General features: G+C 41.8%; 1 protein-coding gene across 1 annotated transcript; it reads left to right on the forward strand.

The window, feature by feature from the left end:
* Positions 1–1218: 1218 nt before the first annotated feature.
* ipo9 (importin 9) lies at positions 1219–19750 on the forward strand. Its single transcript, XM_061043270.1, has 24 exons — positions 1219–1434; positions 4429–4490; positions 4644–4730; positions 5102–5303; positions 5525–5613; positions 6116–6202; positions 6350–6469; positions 6862–6962; positions 7618–7676; positions 7816–7967; positions 8080–8178; positions 8458–8564; positions 8750–8889; positions 9909–10071; positions 10443–10669; positions 10874–11022; positions 11347–11475; positions 11767–12042; positions 12170–12336; positions 13391–13524; positions 14587–14706; positions 15467–15580; positions 15707–15783; positions 18905–19750. The coding sequence occupies exons 1-24, from the start codon at positions 1275–1277 to the stop codon at positions 19013–19015; spliced, it is 3132 nt and encodes a 1043-aa protein (XP_060899253.1). The 5' UTR covers positions 1219–1274; the 3' UTR covers positions 19016–19750.
* Positions 19751–21207: the final 1457 nt, after the last annotated feature.

A 21207-nucleotide genomic window follows, 5' to 3' on the forward strand; every position in this document is an offset into this window, starting at 1 on the left:
GTTGAAGCTGGTTCTTCCTGTGTCAGTGACAAAACCCAACAGTTATGGTGTCAGCAGACTGGCAGTCACGCCTCACTAATAATGGCTCCATTGTTTCACCTCACAGTGGTTTGATGTTGCTCTTGTCTTGTGAAGAATGGAGAATTGAGTCTGACTCAAATCCAAGCCCATGTTAAAGCTCAGACGAGACTACACCTGTTAACGGATGATGCTCTGAGGTTTAATAGTCCGCTGCAGGCTGCAGCTGACTAGAACCCTTGGGCAAGAAATTAATCTGCTGAGATTATTTTGTGAAGGAATAAATGAGTAGAAAATATCAGTAAACCAGGACTGAATAACACAGGCTTTAAAAATTGGTTGCACTGTTTCATGTCAATTTAAACATTTAAATATCAAACAAAGTTATGCTAAATTTTGGCTTTACAGTTTGCACTAATGGCATTGCTTACAGAGATTTGAAAGCTGATTAAATTACAATGGTTGCATTAGGGAAACTAAGTGGTAAAAATGTCCTTTTAGTATAATGCTACTCAATTTCTAAAATATTTATTCAAAGTTTTCAATTTATGATGACAAAATTAATTTAAAATAGTTTGTCTCTTACAGGGTGGCAATTTAATCTCCTCTTGTTCAATTTATACAGTCTCTTAGGTATGTCATACAGTGACAGTAATTATTTAATCATATCTGCAATACAATATAAAATATAATTACCACTGCATCATATTACTGTTATACGTTGTTGTTTGGTTCTGGTTGTGTTACCAACTCATTCTTAATTGTCAACAATACTCTGAGGCTGGCAATTTCATTAAATTATTCAATTGCATAAGGTGTAACATCTGTAGACCTGTGCAAAACGGGTGTTAATTTCCACTGGTGAGCAGATCCATTTAACTACTCTTCACGGTCTTTGGATCTAAGAGGACATCAATGGACAGGAGGGAAGCTTTTTAGCATCTGTTTCTTTGCTGGAAACACTGGGTAAAAACTTCTGATGGTATTTTTGAATGCCTTATTTTCCCCCGCTCCACAAGAGGGAGCCAGTGATTGCAAACAAAAAAACATGGAGAGAAAAAAAACCACAAAAAAAAAAAAACACGTGGGCAGAACCGGACGACAAAATGTACTTCCTCCCCGTAAGCCCCGCCTCCACGTTTCCATGCATTGGCGCGCTTCGCCTCTGTAGCTCGCTGTGGCTCTCTGCTCCTCCCCGGTTGGCGGTGGCGGTGGATCGACTCTGTAGCGGGCAGTGTGGTGCATACAAATCAGGGATGAGTGCAGCGGGTAGTGCCCGGTCCGGTTCGGCCGCCGGTCCGGTTCAGCAGGGACTCAAAGAAGCTCTGATCGAGACTCTCACGGCCATCCTGTCCCCGGCTCAAGAAGTGCGCACCGCCGCGGAGGAGCAGATCAAAGTGCTGGAAGTGACAGAGGGTAAGTGGTAGCCTGTTTCTGGACGCTTAGTTTTTTAAGGGATTCACGGAGGCTACCTTTACTGATGTTGTCACTCAATAACGACCCGGGGGGTGGGGGTGGGGGGTTCTGTGTGTGACAGGCTGCACAGCTTTCTGCAGCTTCTGTCAGTGCTAACTTTGGCTGAAGAAGAAGCTAACTAAAAACCCCCTAGCAAGGGAACTGACTTCGCTACCTGCAGTTAGCGTAAGGCCATCTTTTCAGAAGTTAGAGATGACCAAGTTAGCTCCAGAGCTCGTGAAACGTGTTGCCCTTACCTGCGATGTGTGTGGGTGATTGTATTACCTGGTCAAAGTGACGTGGCTGGACAGAGGTAGCCGTCTAAAGTTTAAAGGTTAGCTCAGTTATGTTAAGCACATGTGAGTGTGGGGACTCCAGCTCCAGCAGCAGGATGGACACTGGTTTATCATTCTGCCTAATGGAAACCATTAAGTTAGCTCACATGTCAACTCCGAGGCTTCTGGTCTCGAGCACGTTTAATAACGTCACTTGGTAACGGAGGGAGGGGGGGGGGGGTATCACAGCAACAGAGCGAGCGCAGCCATTAGCCACCCTAACCAATTATTTACCTGAAAAGATGCCAGGTGACCTCCCCCCCCCCCCAAAAAAAAGGTCCCCCGGATTAATGTTAAGTCTCAAACTGAGTCTGTGGCAACCCCACGGGATTTCCCGGTGTCACACTTTCCCGCGGAGTTGTCTCCCACGGGGGTTTCTCTCCTCATTGCAAATCCCGCCGCACATGCCGTCAGCTTCCACCATCACCGTAACCATAGGGACACACATGAGGGGGTTATTACCAATATTTACAGTCTGTGGTTATTATTACACGAAGACCAGCACAAGAAAGAGGAAAGTAGATATTATGTGACTCAATATGTGAAAGACAGATTAAATGATTTTTTAAATTCTAAATTAAAAAAAAAAGTCCATCCTTTCTACTGACAATGTATTGAGATTCAACTGAGAGAGTTTTGTTATGGTGGGCTTTGAAATCAGTGAAAGTTTTAAGATGTCTGCGGAACTTTAAAATAGCTAGAGATTTGATTTGCTTTAATTTTATTCAGCACATTTTGTTTAAAAAAAAAATATTTAAACTTTAAATTTCTCTATCCACTAGTATGCAAATAATCAAACATTCAATGAGAGTTTAACAGTGTTAGGACTTAAACCAAATACTGTAGCTACCACTCTTTAGTTGTTTTGAATAATAGCCCTTTTCAGACTGCAATTCTTCAGCTCTGCCATCATCACGCCTGAAGACATTCATATTGTTTCTGATACATTGTAATATTGGTCTGTGTATTCGTGTTGCCTTACAGCATTGCGGAAGCACGAGAGAACACAGCACAGTGGGAGCTATACATACATACATACAGACACACATGCGTATTTTCCCCTGCTGGATCAGCTGATCCCGTCTTGCCCCTGTAACGCCTCTGTTACTACACCTGCAGACGGTAATAAGGGGGAATTCCCTCGTCCCCCCCCCCATCAGGCCTCTGCAACACTCACTGAAGGCGAAACATCACAGACATAAATATTACGTCGGTCTGATTAATGTTTCCTAATAATGTTTTAGCTGCAACCGTTGTGTACAATTTAGGGGACTTTGCATCACAAACATGGACATATTTCTTCCAATTATGTTTGAATTATAGTATGAATGAAAACATTAAGACATACACAAAGCAGCAGCAGTGTGGACGACATTTTTTTATGTGCTGCTGTGGGACTGTCCATGTTCAGTGAAATTGGGGAACTTGATTTGTTGGTGGAGCCAAGTGAATGATTGATTAAAAATAATGTATCTGTGTAGGTTCTCAGTTATCCAGGCCATTGTAAATTCAAAGTTGGTCCAAAGGATCAAGCTTTGAATTTAAAATAAAGCAATAATTTGTACCTCCTTATTACATTTTACTACTATTTTCAGCAATTAGAACTCTTTAATAAAAGGCATGTCACACTTGAGGGCGTCATCAGCGCAGATGTGATTATTTTGTGCACTGGGTTTACCAGACATACATTTTGTTTGCACTCACAGCTGTGTTTTTATTTAGATAAACAGCACTCCGTCTTATTATTAAAACAGTTAGTTTGTGGGGGAAATATTACTTAGTTTTATTTAGACAACTGAAACTGGAAAGACGGGTACAGTTCCAGTGGATAAGCTGACTATTAATCAGTCTTTCCATTGTCTCCCAGGCTAACATTTCACCCTCTCTGAAAGGCTATTTGTGCAGGCGGGCTGTCTACTGTACTGCAGCGGCACAGAGAAGCCGACCCTTTCCGCTGGCCCCTCTCTCTCTAAGGCAGCCACTTTGTAGGATTGTCAGCACTAACATTGTCTTCTGGCGCCTGATGTCACTCCTAGTAAAACCCGATGAGAGCGAGCTGGATCAGAGCTGAGGTTGATGCTGATCCTGAACTGTGTGTTTTAATCTCTGCATGCCAGTCAGGCCAGGTTCAAACCCCAGTTCTGTATGGCTCATGGTTATGGTGGTGTTTAGGTCGCACACAGTTAATCCCCCCCCCATAGATACACAAGTACTGTGAATCACACTTTGATTTCTTGTTGCTGCAGTTATTTAGATGTTTCCTGGAATCAAACTGGAATTACACCCAGTTTAGTTTCTGGTAAGAGTAACACATGTATACATCTTGAAAAGAAAATCTACATAACACAACAAAAATGAAGTCTGTATTGAGTAGGCGCAACCTTTGGAGCTATCAGAGCCTTGTCTTTTATTTATTTATTTATTTTTCATTTTATGGTGCTTAAATTTGTAGAAACCTGTTTGAAAAGTTTGTTGATCAGTCTGTTATTCTGTAAATTTTTTCTTCTTCCCTCGACTCTGTAACTGAATTGGAGTCCTGGCTGTAGTGTACTCATCCTGCTCTTATTGATTGATATTTAAATCTGAGCTCTGATTGGTGTCTTTATTGCTCATGTTGTAGAGTTTGGTGTCCACCTGGCAGAACTCACAGTTGATCCCCAGGGGGCGCTCGCAATCCGTCAGGTGAGTATTAAAAAAAAAAATCAGACATTTACCTAAAATTTGGATTTGGATCACGATGTGCTTAATGTCGTCCTGATTGTGACTCATTTTATCACCAATGAGCACGTTAAGAAATATGACGTCCTGACTTGTGCCCTTGTCGTGTGCTTACAGTTAGCATCAGTCATCCTGAAGCAGTATGTGGAGACTCACTGGTGTTCCCAGTCAGAGAAATTCAGGCCTCCGGAAACGACAGATCAGGTAAACCATTCTTCACACTGACCACCTTTCTTTCATTTTCAATGTGGTAGGGCTGGATATCAGCAGAGACCTCACGATATGATACGTAATGAGATGCTCTACATAAATTAATAAAATGTAAAAGGAGAGAATACAGCTTGCTGCCGTTATTGAGTCAACAAAATGTCATTCCAATACATTAAAACAAATGGTTGTCACAATACCAGAACATTAAACTGTATAGAAAATCTATACGGTAATGTGAAAACAAATGTTACAAAACTTGTTGTTTTTTGCACAGCTCTACCATGTAGTAGCTTATGTTCTGTATTTTTTTAAAGTATTCATGCACAGTTATTATTTGTCACCAAACTCCTGTTGTCGTCCTCCAGGCTAAAGCTGCCATCAGAGAGCTGCTGCCTAGCGGTCTGCGGGAGGCAATCAGCAAAGTCCGCTCCAGCGTTGCGTATGCCGTGTCGGCCATCGCGCACTGGGACTGGCCTGAAGCCTGGCCGCAGCTGTTCACACTCCTGATGGAGATGCTGGTCAGCGGAGATGTTAATGCTGTGCACGGGGCCATGAGGGTCCTCACAGGTATGTTATACACACACACACATACACAACACTCACAGGTAAGAGACCTGTAAGTTATGATGTTTTGCTCATAAAAGAATGATCACAACCTTAAAGTAAAAAAGAAAAGGGTGAGATGTAGAGTTAAACACCAGATTTAGACATGATACCCCTTGAGAAAAAACATTCCTGTTGTAAATATATTCTGGTTTGTCCAACAATCTGTTGTCTGTGATTTGCAGAGTTTACTCGGGAGGTGACAGACACACAGATGCCGCTGGTGGCTCCTGTCATCCTTCCTGAAATGTACAAAATCTTCACCATGGCTGAGGTAAATTTGTGCCAGTTTTCTCTGTCTCTGTCTCTACTTCCTGTGTTTTATCTTCTTTCATTTCAAGACAACACTAATCTAAAAATTAAACTTCCATCATACTTGGAAAAAAGCAAAATGAACAAAGAGTGTGAACGCCAAGATAGCTGCAGGTCCTGGCGGCATCACTGGACGAGTTGTCAGAAACCCTTTTAGACTGCCAGTTCAGGACGTGATGCTGGGCACCCAGGTACTTTTATGGCCGCTCAAGTATATTTCCTGACCAGATAAAAAAAAAAAAAAAAAGAGGTAATCCTTAAAATCACTGAGTACAGAAGAGAGAGCACGGGAAAGAGAAAATGAAAGAGTGACTGTCAGTCCCTCCCGTAAATGCACAGATTGAGGTGCTACGTCTCGTATTTAAATTGTGGCTTCTTATGAATATGGATTTTGTATTTCCCTAAGTGAATGCACTTTTTGTCTGATATTAAACTTAAGCTAACACTGACTTCTCTTGTTGCAGGTGTACAGTATTCGTACCCGATCCAGGGCTGTGGAAATCTTCACCACCTGCGCAAACCTCATCTGTGCTATTGAAGAGCTCGAGAAGGTAAGGCAGTCACAACAAGACATACTGTATGTTAGATCATTTCATGTATATTGTGAACAGTTACACAAAAGATTAACCGTAAAAAAAATGAACATTTTGGCCATGGATCAAGTTTAATTCTGTTCTTCCTTGTTTGTGTTTGTTTAGGGAGCAGCCAAAGCATTGATCTTCCCTGTGGTGCAACAGTTCACAGAGGCGTTTGTGCAGGCTCTTCAGATGCCTGATGGACCCTCGTCCGATAGTGGGCTCAAGATGGAGGTCCTCAAGGTGCGACAGATCATCAATTATAGTCCATGAGTTAAGCTATGGAGGAGAGATCAAGACAAAGAGTGTGCATAGAGTTATTTTTGGAAATAGTTAAATCCATTTTCAGTTGTAAACCCTGAAACAACAAACGATGGTATACATCATTTTATTTATTGTCAGAGACTCTACATATAGACATTATTACATTTAGTGCAACCGATGTATTGTATGTAGGACTTCTTTTTAATGCTTCTTTTTAACTGTAAGGGCACACTTGCATGCAGTTATTCTGTTCTACTAGATATATATATATATACAGTCAAGAAACAACAAGTGTGGTGTCTGTAGTCTAATAATAGTAAGAAATCTACTGGCTTTAATCTGTAAAATGTCTCGTCTTTACGCTCCGTCAGGCAGTAACAGCATTGGTGAAGAACTTCCCAAAACCCATGGTGTCCTCCATGCAGCAGATTTTACCCATTGTGTGGAATACACTGACGGAAAGTGCAGCTTTATATCCTTTTACAAAGCCAACTGTGAGCATGGGCTCGTGTGACCCTGGGATAACTACAGCTGTCTGTGTTGTAAAAGCATTGAGTAACACATTCTATGAAGGTCAGGTCTTTTACTGCATTTCAGACGCATTCATCACACTTTTTTTTTGTAAAACTCTCCATCTTAATATAAATATATATATATATATATATACACACACACAATAATTTATACAAATATTGTAAAAGTATTCAGTTTAAAAGTGATATTTTTATTCTACCTCCACTGAAAATAGAAAACTGTTTGAAAGAAGAAGTTGATTACTGAGTCACAAAGCATAATAACAAATCTAAAATAAGCCATTTATAAAGACATGTAAAGAAGTGTATCATGATAGATGGTCCCTTTTCAGGTTCTAACATAATATAATGGGTTATAAGTAAGGGATAATAAAAGCAGAGTCATATCATCACAAGTGTTTATTTCTATTAAAACAACACACTTAATGTTCATAATCCTGCATATTCTACAATGTAAGTAATTCAACACAAAACGTTTATTTGGCTCTGATTTATTTGATCAAAAGAGAATTCTATTTCTTCTGCTAAAAATGTTCCTGTAGGGGTGTTTCTCGAGGCAAATGTTTGTGGAGTATTTCTTAACTCTTTGCTCACTTATGTGCGAACAGAAGTGAACTACACAGAGGAAGTGGATGACCCTGTAGACTCGGATGGTGAGCAGCATTGACCACATCTTTTTACTATTTTTCTTTCTTTCTGCTTTCATCTCTACATGCTTCCTTTGTTTGACAAAAAAGAGCTTCAACAGGAAAAACTTTCAAATACATTTCCTGGTATTTTTCCTTTTCGCAGGTGAGGTTTTGGGTTTTGAGAATCTGGTGTTCAGCATCTTTGAGTTTGTGCACACGCTGCTGGAGAACAACAAGTTCAAGAGCACGGTGAAGAAAGCTCTGCCCGAACTCATCTACTATATCATCCTGTACATGCAGATCACTGAGGACCAGGTGAGGAAGACAAATGAGGCTGCACCGTGTCAGCGTGTAAAAGGGTGTAAATACAGCACATTTTATTTGTGTTCATTTAAAGTCCTGATTGTTCGGCCTCTTGTTGCTTCAGATCAAAATATGGACGGCTAACCCTCAGCAGTTTGTGGAGGATGAGGATGATGACACCTTCTCATACTCCGTCAGGATCTCTGCTCAGGACCTTCTACTGGTGAGTTAAAAACAGCGGTCTTCCTCTATGTAAGCAGCCTCTGCAAACACTCGAGGTATCTGTTGAACCTTGATGCCCTGATTCTTAAAAAGGCCTGGATGATTGTTTAATTATGAAGATGATTTTTTTCATGCAGTGTAGAATCACTAATATGCTCTGCTCAGCTTTAAAATAAGGGTTAGAAATGTCCGCTATTTAAAATTTGTATTGGTTTCATAGCAGCTCATTGCTCATCAGCAGCTCACATTATGATGGTAACCTTTGACCCCCTGCTTGCAGGCTGTAGCTGCAGAGTTTCAGAATGAGAGCGCAGCAGCTCTGGCAGCAGCAGCGACGAGACACCTCCAGGAGGCTGAGCAGGCCAAAAACAGTGGAAATGAGCACTGGTGAGCTCTAACAATGTTTTCTTTCTCTGTCTGACATGTTGTGTCTGGGATTGACTTTGAATTTGAGCCACATTCCTCTGGTAATTCAGGACAATATAACAGTAAACAAAGGCGAGACAAGATGAAGTTTTACACGTCCTATTGTATTTTGTTACAGCTGTACTTTGGATATTTGTTTGAAACAGGTGGAAGATCCACGAGGCTTGCATGCTGGCCCTCGGCTCTGTCAAAACCATCATCACTGAGAACGTGAAGAACGGTCGGATCCAGTTTGACATGCACGGTTTCCTTGCAAGTGTCATTCTCGCCGATCTCAACCTGCCAGGTGAGCAATAGATGGATCATTTGAGTTCTATTGAAGTGAATAAAAACAAATCATTGATTTTGGGTAAAAGAGTCAAAGAATATTTTTTGTCGCTGAGGTGTTTTTTGAATCTCTTAAAATGTAATTGATCTGTAAGTATTTATCTTCCTCATGAGGAACTCTTTGTTGCTTTTGATTGAAACATATAAAACTTGAATTATTCAGTTAAACCAATCAGCCACAACGTATTGACCACCTGTCTAATATAGTGTTTAGGTGCCCCTCCCATCAGGTCAGGGCTGTTTTGACCCTGAAGTCGTGCTGTGGTATCTGGCACCAAGATGTTAGCAGCTCATTTTTAAAGACCGGTTAATGGTGCATGGAGGGCCTCCGTGGATCAGACTTGTTTGTCCAGCACATCTTTTAGATGCTCGATTGTTTTGAGATCGGGGGAATCAACACCTTGTTGTCGGTTCCTCCGGGCAACCTTCTCCATTGCTCCTTTGTCCTGTTCTGATGCTCACATGCCCAATGTGAGCGCTTTAAGCGGTCAGATCAACATGGGAACCCTTGCTGGTCTGCGGCTACACAGTCCCATACACAACAAACTGCAGTGCACTGTGTGCTCTGAAACCTTTCTATCAGAACAAGCGATTATTTGAGCTCCAGTAGCTCTTCTGTTGGCTCGGACCACATGGGCCAGCCTTTGTTCCCCATGTCAGTGAGCCTTGGCAGCCCTTGAGCTAATTGCTAGGTCACCAGTTTAACTTCCTTAGACCACTTTTGGTACGTACTGTCAACTGCAGATTTGGAACCCTGGGCAGCGTGAGATGCTCTGACCCAGTCGTCTAGCCATTACAGTTTTGCAAAGGTGCTCTTGTCCTTCCCCATTTTTCCTTTCCCCATTCACTTCACCTGGTCATGTTGGTGTAAATTGACTCAACTTCCATTTCTTGTGAGCAATAGTTGTTTCTCTCTTACTTGTCTTCTGTTGTTGTTCTTCACCAACATTGTTGCTTCTTTTGTTTACATTTGACCAGCGGCATCTCCGTTCCTGCTTGGCCGAGCTCTGTGGGCGGCCAGTCGCTTCACGGCAGCCATGTCTCCTGAGCTTATCCAGCAGTTCCTCCAGGCCACCGTCAGCGGCCTCCATGACAGCCAGCCGCCCTCCGTCCGCATCTCCGCAGTCCGGGCCATCTGGGGGTGAGAGAGATGTGTTTTGTAACTGCTTTAAAGTGTTACATGTATGTGTTTCTTTATAAAGCTACAGCAAGTAAACGTTGCTTAAAGTATCATAGCATAAAAATATGAATTACTGAGCTTTAGCAGGTGCATGCGGACTGATTATTTGACAGAACAAGCTACCTTTTTACAGTCGTCATCCCAAGACGAACGTATTTCTGAATTTAGTCAGCAATGTGTCAACATTTCAATTAGCCTATATATTCTCCTAACCTCAGTCATAGTCCATGGAAACTGAAAAATTACAAAAATTCAGACTTTAAAACATTGGTAAGCATTTTCGGTGTGGATGCTGTCTGTTCATTGACTCTTATTCCCTATGACATTTTTAGGTATTGTGATCAGCTGAAGCTGTCAGAGAGCACCCACGTCCTTCAGCCCTTCCTCCCCAGCATCCTTGAGGGACTGGTCCAACTGGCCGCCCAGTTCAGCTCCGAGGTGCTAACCCTCGTCATGGAAACCCTGTGCATCGTGTGCACCGTCGACCCTGCCTTCACCACCAGCGCTGAGAACAAGATCTGCCCCCTAACCATCGCAATTTTCCTTAAATATAACAATGGTACAGATTTGTCTCCTTATAAATCCTTTGATTTTTTTTTTAAGGTAAAAGAAGAGGGCAAAATGTTGAGATTTTAGACTTTTAATTTCTTGCTTGATAACCTGGATTCAGTCAGGAGAAACATGTTTCTATAAGCAAAAGCAAGACACATATTGTCAGGTGAAGAGACCCATTGATTGAGTTTGTGTCCTCTCTTCTCCTCAGACCCTGTGGTTGCATCTCTGGCTCAGGACATCTTTAAGGAGCTGGCACAGATCGAAGGCTGCCAGGTCCCCATGCAGATGCGTCTCATCCCCACGCTGGTCAGCATCATGCAGGCTCCCCCCGACAAGATTCCCACTGGACTCTGTGCTGTAAGTACAGCGGCACATAAACAGAAATAAAGTCCTCTTGTCTTGTTCCTTCATTACATAATAATGTTTTTACGATCAACACCAGGATCCAACAATCATCACTTGCTGGGTTGGGCTTTTTCTCAGAGAGAAAAAAGCTTTAAAAAAAAACAAGAATTTCATTTGAATATTTTTCCAGAAGTTGCTTTGCGAAAGATTCACAGAAACAGACCTATTTCCTTATGTCCTCCTCACTCTGTGTCTCTTTTAATCCTGTGAATGATGAATCGGCACTTTGCCATGGTTCATCTGAAAACTAACTTTTATTTTCACTCTGTACCACAGACATCTATAGACATCCTGACCACAGTCGTCCGAAACACGAAACCTCCTCTTTCAGAGATGCTGGTATGTCAGGCGTTCCCTGTGGTCGCTCAGTGCACCTTACGCACCGACGACAACACCATCATGCAGGTGACTTTGACTTAAGTTCATCTTTTAGGTGTTTCATCCAGATGTGAGCTGATGTAAAAGCGTCTCAAAAATTGTAATGATATTGAGCAAATTGCATAGTAAGTTCTTTTTAAACTCAGTTTCTTCACACACAAAAAAGTACTAGGAAGACTGAAAATAAAAAAGAATCAATAATTTGTTTGTGCAGAAGAAATGATTTATTTTCCATCCTCTGAATAACTCTGTGTAGCCTCTCCAAAGGTCTCCTCTATTCTTTTTAACTTTTGCTGACCATTTTCATCTCTTCTCCAGAACGGCGGCGAGTGTCTGCGGGCGTACGTCTCTGTTGCCCTCGAGCAGATTGCCCAGTGGCGAGACGAGCAGGGTAACAGCGGCGTGTGGTACGTCATGCAGGTGGTCAACCAGCTCCTGGACCCCAGGACCTCTGAGTTCACGGCCGCCTTCGTGGGCAGGTTGGTGTCCACTCTGATCTCTCGGGCGGGAACTCAACTCGGGGAACAGCTGGACCAGATCCTCAGAGCCATTCTGAGCAAAATGCAGCAAGCCGAGACCCTGAGTGTTATGCAGGTAAAGGGGGGGGCACAGATATAGATTATGTGTGTGGCTGAACAATCTAACCTGGTGTCCATTTGTTGATGGTGCAGTTAGCTCCAAGACGGCCTTATTTCATCCTTCCCTCCTCGTCTGTCTGTAGTCCCTGATCATGGTGTTTGCCCACCTGGTTCACTCCCAGCTGGAGCCTCTGTTGGAGTTCTTGTGCAGTCTGCCCGGCCCAACGGGGAAACCCGCTCTGGAATTCGTCATGACGGAGTGGATGAGCAGGCAGCACCTCTTCTACGGACAGTACGAGGGTAAAGTCAGGTCAGACCATCTTTTCATTTATCATTTAAATCTACAAACTTTATTGTTTTATACAATTATAGAACCACAGATGCTTGCCCTCTCCACGTATACACTCCTGAAAATTTCAGGACAGGCTACCTCTGTAATCCTGAGTAGCCTGTTCAGTGATGCAGCTCACAGCTGGAGACTTACCTGAACATAGTGGGGTGGGTCTCAGGAGGAAGGACCGTTATGCTACCTGTAATGAGACGTATTCACAGTAGCCACGTATGAGTGGGGAAAAAATGTACAAGCAAGTACATTACCCCCACTCGTGGAAAATTTTCCCTGAATATTTTCTCCTGCGTTCACACATTGGCTCACCCTGACTTTATGCAGAAATTATTGTTAGGGGCTGGCAGTAAAAGTTCCACATAAATTCAGGTGAAAAAGTTGGCGTTTGCATTCACACAGGCTTTCCATCCAGATGATAGGATTCAGGATATATTTTCAGGAGTTTTGTTTATGTAACTGCTTTGAATCATGATCATCATCATGTCCTAAATAATGACTCACTCTTGCGTTATTCCTACTTTATTTATTTTAATCAACAAGTTAATTCGGTTTTTTTTTCTGGCAAAAAAAACCGTCTGTTATTTATGGTGTGCAGGATGCAGAAGAGTCACTACTATGTCTGCCTGTAGATGGCAACATCCACATGTCTTCTGATGCAGCTAGTTCTTGCCTAAAGGTGCCAAGATGAAAAGTTTGCTCCCATATCATAAAAGAGGGGGGGGGCTCTGGCTGATTTTTTTTTAATTTTTTTAGTCCCTACTTACGTGATGAAGAGACACCTCTGAAAACATGCGCTGATATTCCCAAAGTTGAAGTCGTAACTCTGGTGACACTTTAACTCAGCCATCGGGTGAGGCACTTTATGTCAGTTATAGCCGCGAGTCATTTTCTGCTTTCACTTTACTTGGGAATGGCAGACACTGAAATGGCTCCGTTTCTTCTCAAACACATTTGAAATGTTTTTTTCCCCCCCTTGCATCCCTTCTAAAACTCTTGTTCTCTTCTCTTGTTCCTGCAGCACGGTGGCTCTCTGTAAGCTGCTGCAGCACGGTCTCAACACCGATGACAAACGTCTCCAGGACATCGTGGTGAAGGGAGAGGAGATCTACAGCCCTGAAGACGGCATCCGCACACGCTCCAAATCTGCAAAGAGTAAGAAAACCAGAGATGATATCTGTAAATGTATAACCATGAATCCTACATGCAGGGCTCAACATTATAACTGGCCCGCTGGCCCGGATGAATGATTGACAGCGTCCGGGCCAGCGTGCCAGTTCAAAACAGTAAGGCAGTGTTCACACTGGACTTCTTTTTTCAGAAAAAAACGCTGCTTTCAGCGCCTTTTGAGCGCTTATGCGCGAGTGTTCTGTAACCTTAACAACGGGATCTAGCCTACGGTGCAACCGTGATGGAGCCGGCTGGAGCACAACGCATCAATTTAGCACAGAAAAGAACAAATGGGACGGGAAGTCAGACACCGATACAACATTAAAACATCCGGTTTATTTTCAGAATAAAACTCTCTGTTTTGACGGTTCAGAAAAAACGACCGGTTGTGTGTTTATAAGGTTTGTATTGAGTTTTATACCACGAACATCGTATTATCTCGTGCCGAGAGCGGACACGCAATGCACACGTATCTGGTGGAAGTTTTTGGGTGCATGACATCTTTTTGGGCACCGGTAACTAGGGACGTAGGTTACGACATGTCCTGATTGGTCAGCTGTCAGAAAGGCGCTTGACGTCACCCAGCGCTTTTCTGAAAAGTTGAAATAATTCAACTGAAAAAGGCGTCGGGCGCAGCGCTTTTTGAAAAGGCATTCGCTTTTTAAAAAGGCGTCATACTTTTTCCATAGGCTTGTATGTAAAAAAAAAAAGCATGGTGAATAAACATGAGCACATAAATATAAGAAAATACTAAATATTTTTACAATTAGAGCTCAATTAATTAAATAAAAGTTGTAATTTACTTTTGCATCAGAATGGTTCAATAGTAGCCTAAATTGGTGACTGTTATTCTTCGAATCAAAAGTAACGTTCCTGGGCCAGCGGTTACAATGGTCGGGCCAGTGATCTTTGAAAACCAGTGGCCCGGAGGGCAAATTTAGCTACATAGATACATAAATTAACTGGGCTGTTAAGGTCACAGCATTCGTCCAGCAATGTGAGATGATGTAACACAGGGACACTGCATGCTGTCTTTCTCCTCCACAGACCCAGAGCGGTGGACAAACATTCCTTTGCTGGTGAAGATCTATAAACTGATCATCAATGAGCTGTCGACGGTCATGGAGGCAAACGCCAGCAGAACCAACGCAGCAGACTGGAGCCAAGGTTTGTTTTTTTTTACATTTTAAAGGAAGGAACTTTTTGAACCAGTAGATGTCGCCCTTGAGCACTAGCATGAAACCAAAAACAAACTGCTGTTTGGCGACACCTCTGCATACTGAAGCTTCTGCTCTCCTCCAGCGACACATCTGCATACCCCTCTCCACTCGCATTTGCAGGTAGGCGTTTAGCGCAAGTGACTGAAAAAATTGTCCTTGGCTGCAACTACCTGTGGCCTGCATAGTTGTGTTAGCAGGCTAATGTTAGCATTCTTTAGTTCGCTCATAGCTTCACATTGCATATAAATTGAAACTGAATAATAAGTGTTATTCTTATTTTCTCTAGTCCTTGACTAAAAAAGCTTTATACACAAGGGAGGAGCCGGCCGTCCTGTCCATGTAAACATGATGTAAACACAGTGAGCGGGACATTGTAGTAGGTCATAACTCAGAGAGACATTTACAGAGGATATACTTGAGTTCTGTGGTATTTATGTGTCAAATGTCACACATTCTTCATTTAAAGTTTTTAGTATTTTTGACTAGTTTAAGTTCAGTTTAAATCTAATTCAAACTTTCATATATGTCATTGTGCCATAAGAAATATGACCATCATGAGAAAAGTCAGAAATAGTGGCAGTAAATGTCTCAAATATTAAAAACCTTGACCTGCTGAAAGACATTTGTTCCATTTGTCATGTTCCTGAGTCTGTAGACTTGAGAACAGGACAGCAGACATTTCAGTGACCAGTTGTTGTTTGTCTCAGATTCGAGTGGTATGTGGGAGGACAATGCCGAGGATGAGGGGGAGGATGAAGAGGAGGAGGATGAAGGGCTCGCCGGGCAGCTGCTTTCTGATCTCATCGCCTCCAACAAATACGGTACGATTATCTCCCCGCTGTCTCTGCTGTTTTTTTTTGTTTTTTTTTTACTGTTTGTCTTCGACTTCTTGCTTGTACCCTTAACTGTAGAAAAAGACAGAGTTTCCATGTCCTTGTGTGTTTCAGACGATGATTATTATGAAGATGATGATGAAGATGATCCTGATGCCTTGAAAGACCCCATTTATCAGATTGATCTGCAGGTACACTCGCTCTAAACTTTCATTCCAACATGTTGCTCGTCGTCTGCTTATCTAGATCTCCATTTAAAAGACTACACAGATTAGCTTTAGATTTCTGCACTTAAAGTTACTTAAAATCATCAATGAATATTTAATGTATCTTGTTTTATTAAAGCATATTGTGATTAAGTTAATTTCAGCTTATGAATGGTTGTTTGGTTTTGACGAAGAGGATTAGGGCCACTGAAAAAAAACATTCTTTGGTTCTGACTTTTTTTCTCCGAATTCTGGCTCTGGAAAAAAAGTCAGTGTACAATATTAATATTGTTATAATACTTGACCCCATTTCCCAGGGACCTGTGTAAGGGGTTAAATGACCTACTAACACACGGGGGGCTGTGGTCAGTGAATGCAACATGTCCAAGTTTGTTGGTCATAGGATACGACACTTTTCAGCTGTCAGATGCATAAAATCATTTCTTACTGTCATTGTTTGCGGGTATATTTGGAGATGGGGGTACAATAGCTGTACAGTACTGTAGGAACTTGGAGGCCTCAAAATGAATCGCTCTAAATACTTTCTAATAAGAGCCATATGCTCCAGAGTGGTTGCAGCCGTCATCACCAGTGAGAATGTTTTCTGTCCCAGAGTGTCAAATCAGATCAGAAGATGCTCTAATTATAACGAAGCTTTAGGGTGAAATGGTGCCAGCCTTGTTGGATTAGTCTTTGAGGAAGAAGCAGGCACGCCATTTTTCTCTTCCAGCCACTGATGATTAACTGTTACTTGATGGTGCAGCCTTATTTTCAAGGACTTTTCAGGCTTAAACATCTTAGTACCCAAAAACGCAATCTGTGCCTTGTAGCTTAAGATGCTTATAGCTTAAACAAAATTAAGCAATTAATGAGAGGAGGGGAAAACCACCAGAAAAACTGAGGCACATGAATGAAAAAGCCCACATTGTTGTTGCTACATTGTTAAAAGATAAATACTACAAGTGAAAACTTCAAACACACGAGTATGACTGTCACAGTCACTCAATAGTCACATCTATAAGTAATGAAAACAGAGCACTTTACACATTGACAAAATATTCTCAAACTGTACATATCTAATCTGAAACAGAGTAGCTAACATAGTTAACAAATCTATAAATATTAGTATGCACACGCTTAGTTGAAAATACAATAAAGCTTGCCTTTATTTAGAGAAGAGCCAGAGGTCTGAAATATCCTCTAAATGTCAGCGACAGGGCCTTCAATTCACAGTTGAGAGTTTATGCAAAATTTGACAATCACAGCATCAATTATAGCTTAAAGGGAAACTTCACCCATTTGCATTTAGCTTTGTATCATTAGAAACCTGGTAGTGTTTTTGAATGGTCGTGCATCCCGCCCTCATTTTCCCCTGAGATGGGAAATCTTTGTATTTCTAAGTCTGAAAAGGAGCTTCCGATGACGCAAAAATCGTCATGTTGCGCTAACTACATCGCTAGTCCCTCACATTTAAGACCACTGAAGCTACAGACCAATCACAGATCAGTGGGTGGGAACTCATTCCCAGAATCGAAACTTAACGTCCGCCGCTTTGCTTGGAAGCTATGCTAACAGGCTCTATGGAGAAAGCTGATAATGGCGAAAAAATATAAATATAGCTGCCGACAGGCCGGTCTTGTGTCTTGGCTGCTGCCAGGGGCCACCGGGACCGCTGCTGGCCGCAGCAGCCGAGAAACAAAACCAGCCTGTCGGCAGCAACCATCTCGCGGCTATTTTGCTATATTGCTGGACGCCGCCTCAGCCAGCTCAGCAGCCGCGACATAAGGCCTGTCTGTCTGCGGCAGTGAGGACGAGGAGCCCAGGCCGGCTCGAGCTGGGGCGGACTGGTAGTGTCGGTGCTCTCACTGTTTGCCTGTGGACACAGACATAGAGTCTGTTTTCTGCCAGGAATTTCCAAGATACCAATTCCATCTGGAAGAAATCTTGGAATCAGTTGGAGAAACGGCCTTATGTGTTGAAATATGTCTGAAAACCTGACCTTAGTGGGAGTGGCCTGCGGTGCTGTGCATTCTGGGATTTGGTGTCTTTCATCCACATGAGCCAAAAAGACACTTTCTGCCTTTTCTCGGCCAAGAAGGCACCAACTTGAAAATGTATTTCACATTTCTACTACATATATGACCCAATGTCAATACAGATTCATGTTTCGGGTGAAGTATCCCTTTAAGACTACAGTTTTAAGCAGGGAGAAAAAAAAGAAGCCTCCCTGCATAATGATGTGTATACAGTATCTTCAGTCGGACTTGCAGACACCTCAAGTATTTTTAACCAAAGAAAGATCACAATTTCCCTGCGACTAACTGAAAGACTTGGCCTGGTCGAAAGTTTGTCTAAACAAAGTTGCCATGCAACAGTTGCCATGGGAGGGGGCTCTCTAATTGGCAGAAATGCGGCTTCTCCTACGTCCTCCTGTTAGCTGTAGCATTAGCTGCATGTAACGCTCGGTTCTAGCCCCCCTTGATAAAAATTTGTCAGTCCGACGTCATTGTCAGTGTGAGATCACTGATCTAAGCCCATTGGCTCGTTGTGGCAAGCCCAGCAGCTCATGTTGAAATTTCCGAGAAGCGTGCTGAGCAACTGACCAATAACGACAGAGCGGATCGGCAGACCAATCAGAGCAGACTTGGCCCACGTGGGGTCTAACAGTGTGGGCTCAGCAGAGCGTAGCTGACGGACTCAGAGCGGAGAGGGAGCAAGGAGGAGCAGTACATGAAAACAGATGCTTTTTTCGAACTTTAGCTATTGTGAACGTACAAAAGTAGGTACATAGATTAAATATACGAACCCCAAAAAGGGCATAATATGGGCTCTTTAAGATCTTGTGTAGAATTTCTGCCTTGAGTGAGTTCAAGCTCTTGCCTCTTTGTTCTACTGCTTTCCCTGAGCCCTGGTCAACACAATCCATGATCAGTGTATCACCTGAATTGGTCATATTATTGTAATTCTTCTATTTGTTAGTCTTATTTTTGTCCTGTATTTTTGGAACAATCTATCACCATAATTACCCCACGTAATACCAACATGTTTTTATTTTTTTAAATCTTAATCATAATTGACTCGTGCTGTGTGTGATCTGTTTCTCCAGGCTTACCTGACAGACTTCCTGACACAGTTCGCCCAGCAGCCGTGTTACAGCATGTTCTCGGGTCACATCAACAACGCGGAGAGACAAACGCTGCAGTCTGTAGGACTCTAACGGCGCCATCTGCTGCTCCCAGAAGGCAGCTCTTCTTCCATCTACAACGCCCTTCTATCACCGCATCACTTCTGTTCTCGTGATGAGTTTAGCAAACGGCAAAGAAAAGCATGAAGACTGGCACGGCAGAAGTAAAAGAACGGGGTTTAAAGAGATGGACTTGCACTTACAAATCACTCTCCCGTCTCTGTGTAGTTGTGATGGGATGGACTTTGCAGTTGTTAAGAGTGATGGAGACGAAGAGGTGAGAGACTGAAGAAGGTCAGAGGACTCATCATTTTAGACCGGACAAGAGTGTTGAGTAAAAATGTTGGGGCTCCATGGCAGGACAGGTGAACCATGAAATATGAACAGACTTTGTTTGCCATGTCCTGTTTGTAACTTAGCCCATTATTTTTGTGTTTCTGTATAAACAGAAAAAAAAAATCCAACCCCCCCCCCGAAAACACTTCCCAAGAGATTTTACATTGAACAATGAAAGGTCAAGAAAAAAACAAAAACACATCCTGATCTTTGAAACGGGAGAATATATGGCGGCCTTATATTTCAGGAAAGCAATGACTGTTTCTGACAGGAAATGAAAAGCTCTTTGACCATCATGTCTTGGGGTATTGTGGGTATTTGGGAATTCACACTCCCCATGGTGTTTCACAGCATTTCCTTGTACCTGATAAAATTTGGGATAGATACAATTTCTAAATAAAAAGTCCAGGAAGGACAATATTTCCAGATTAATTTCCATGTTCTTGTCCTCCGTAGCGCTATGATGGCTTACTGTAAAGTCATAAGAAAATGGTGATGCTATGTTTTTGTTTATATTTTCACAAAGACATGCTATTTAAAATGTTGTATATGTTTTTTTTTTTTTTAAAGGAGTCTCCCCCCAAGGGATCCCGACCCCCACTTTTGGAACCACTGCCCTACAGTACCTGTTTTAATACATTACCATATAACACACTGATTATTCTTAGAAGGGATGCTGTTAACCATTAGCTTTTGGGTCCATTCGTCATTTATCCCAAACAAAGCGAGAAAGCATAGCAACAGCTCCTTTTAGCCTTTGAACAAACTGGAAACTTAATTGTGTTTAAAATATTTAGTCTCTATATTCAGACCAATAAGAGATGGGACTTTGGTGCCCCTCCATACAATTTATATTTCACCTTAAACGAATATATTTTTTCCCCATCAAGATGAGATTCTTAATTTACCACCACTTTAGGAAAATGAGACCGCGTCATCACTGTAACAACATGAGGAGCTGATTTGGTAAGACAATAAGATCCAGACTGGGGCAATTCCTCCCCTCTCCACCAGGGCGTGAGGGAGAGGGCGCTCTGACGGCTTTGACCTCTCAAGGTGCGTTCAAGGCAGCTCGTAAACTACTCGACTTTGTACACATAAAGCAAGAGAGTAATTTAAAATCCAGGACAAAGAACCTCAATTTTGATCTCAAACATACCAATTGAAATGACAAAGCTTTTACTCCGTATGAATGTAGTTTTCTTCAAGTGTCCTGTATGGATGCTTGTATGTTGCCTGTACATTTAACAGGCTTTTAAAATTGGACAGATCATTTACTTACATCTGTGATACCACAAAAATAAAATGCTCTATTCAAATTAAAATCTGAATTCTTAAAAACGTATTAGTCAAAATATAAAAGTAGTTATTTAGAGGTATCTATTATGTCAAAATGTTTGATTCTGCTTATTAGGGTGTTATCATATTCTCTTGTTTTACAGTGTTAAGGTGATTTTAAATATTATGTTTATTCTGCAAAAGAAAAAAAATCCAAAAGACTTTTCTGTACACTACCATTTGTCTGAGCAATGTGAATATTTGTAAACTTGATTCTGATTTTAAAAAGTTAAGAGACGTTCTAAAACATCTTTAAACTTTAAAATTAGGAACAAATGTTTTAAAGTTGCATAAGTTTTTGTATGAAAGATAATTTGCAAAGAAGGTCTATGGAGTAAAGCATAGACTGTAAATAATTATAACTTATAGTCTATAGAGTAAAGAGAAAAATGAAGCCTACTTTAGAGGAATAAAAAGTAAAATAATTATCCTCTAAATTGTGTCTTGGACTGGGCTACAGAAAACGAATATGTACAACAATTCACCTTTAACTGTACTTTTATAAAATAAATATAACAGTACTAGGTTACGGTCCATGAGTGACACATCGA

Source organism: Labrus mixtus, chromosome 7, assembly GCF_963584025.1.
Source record: "Labrus mixtus chromosome 7, fLabMix1.1, whole genome shotgun sequence".
In the NCBI taxonomy this organism is placed as follows: Eukaryota; Metazoa; Chordata; class Actinopteri; order Labriformes; family Labridae; genus Labrus; species Labrus mixtus.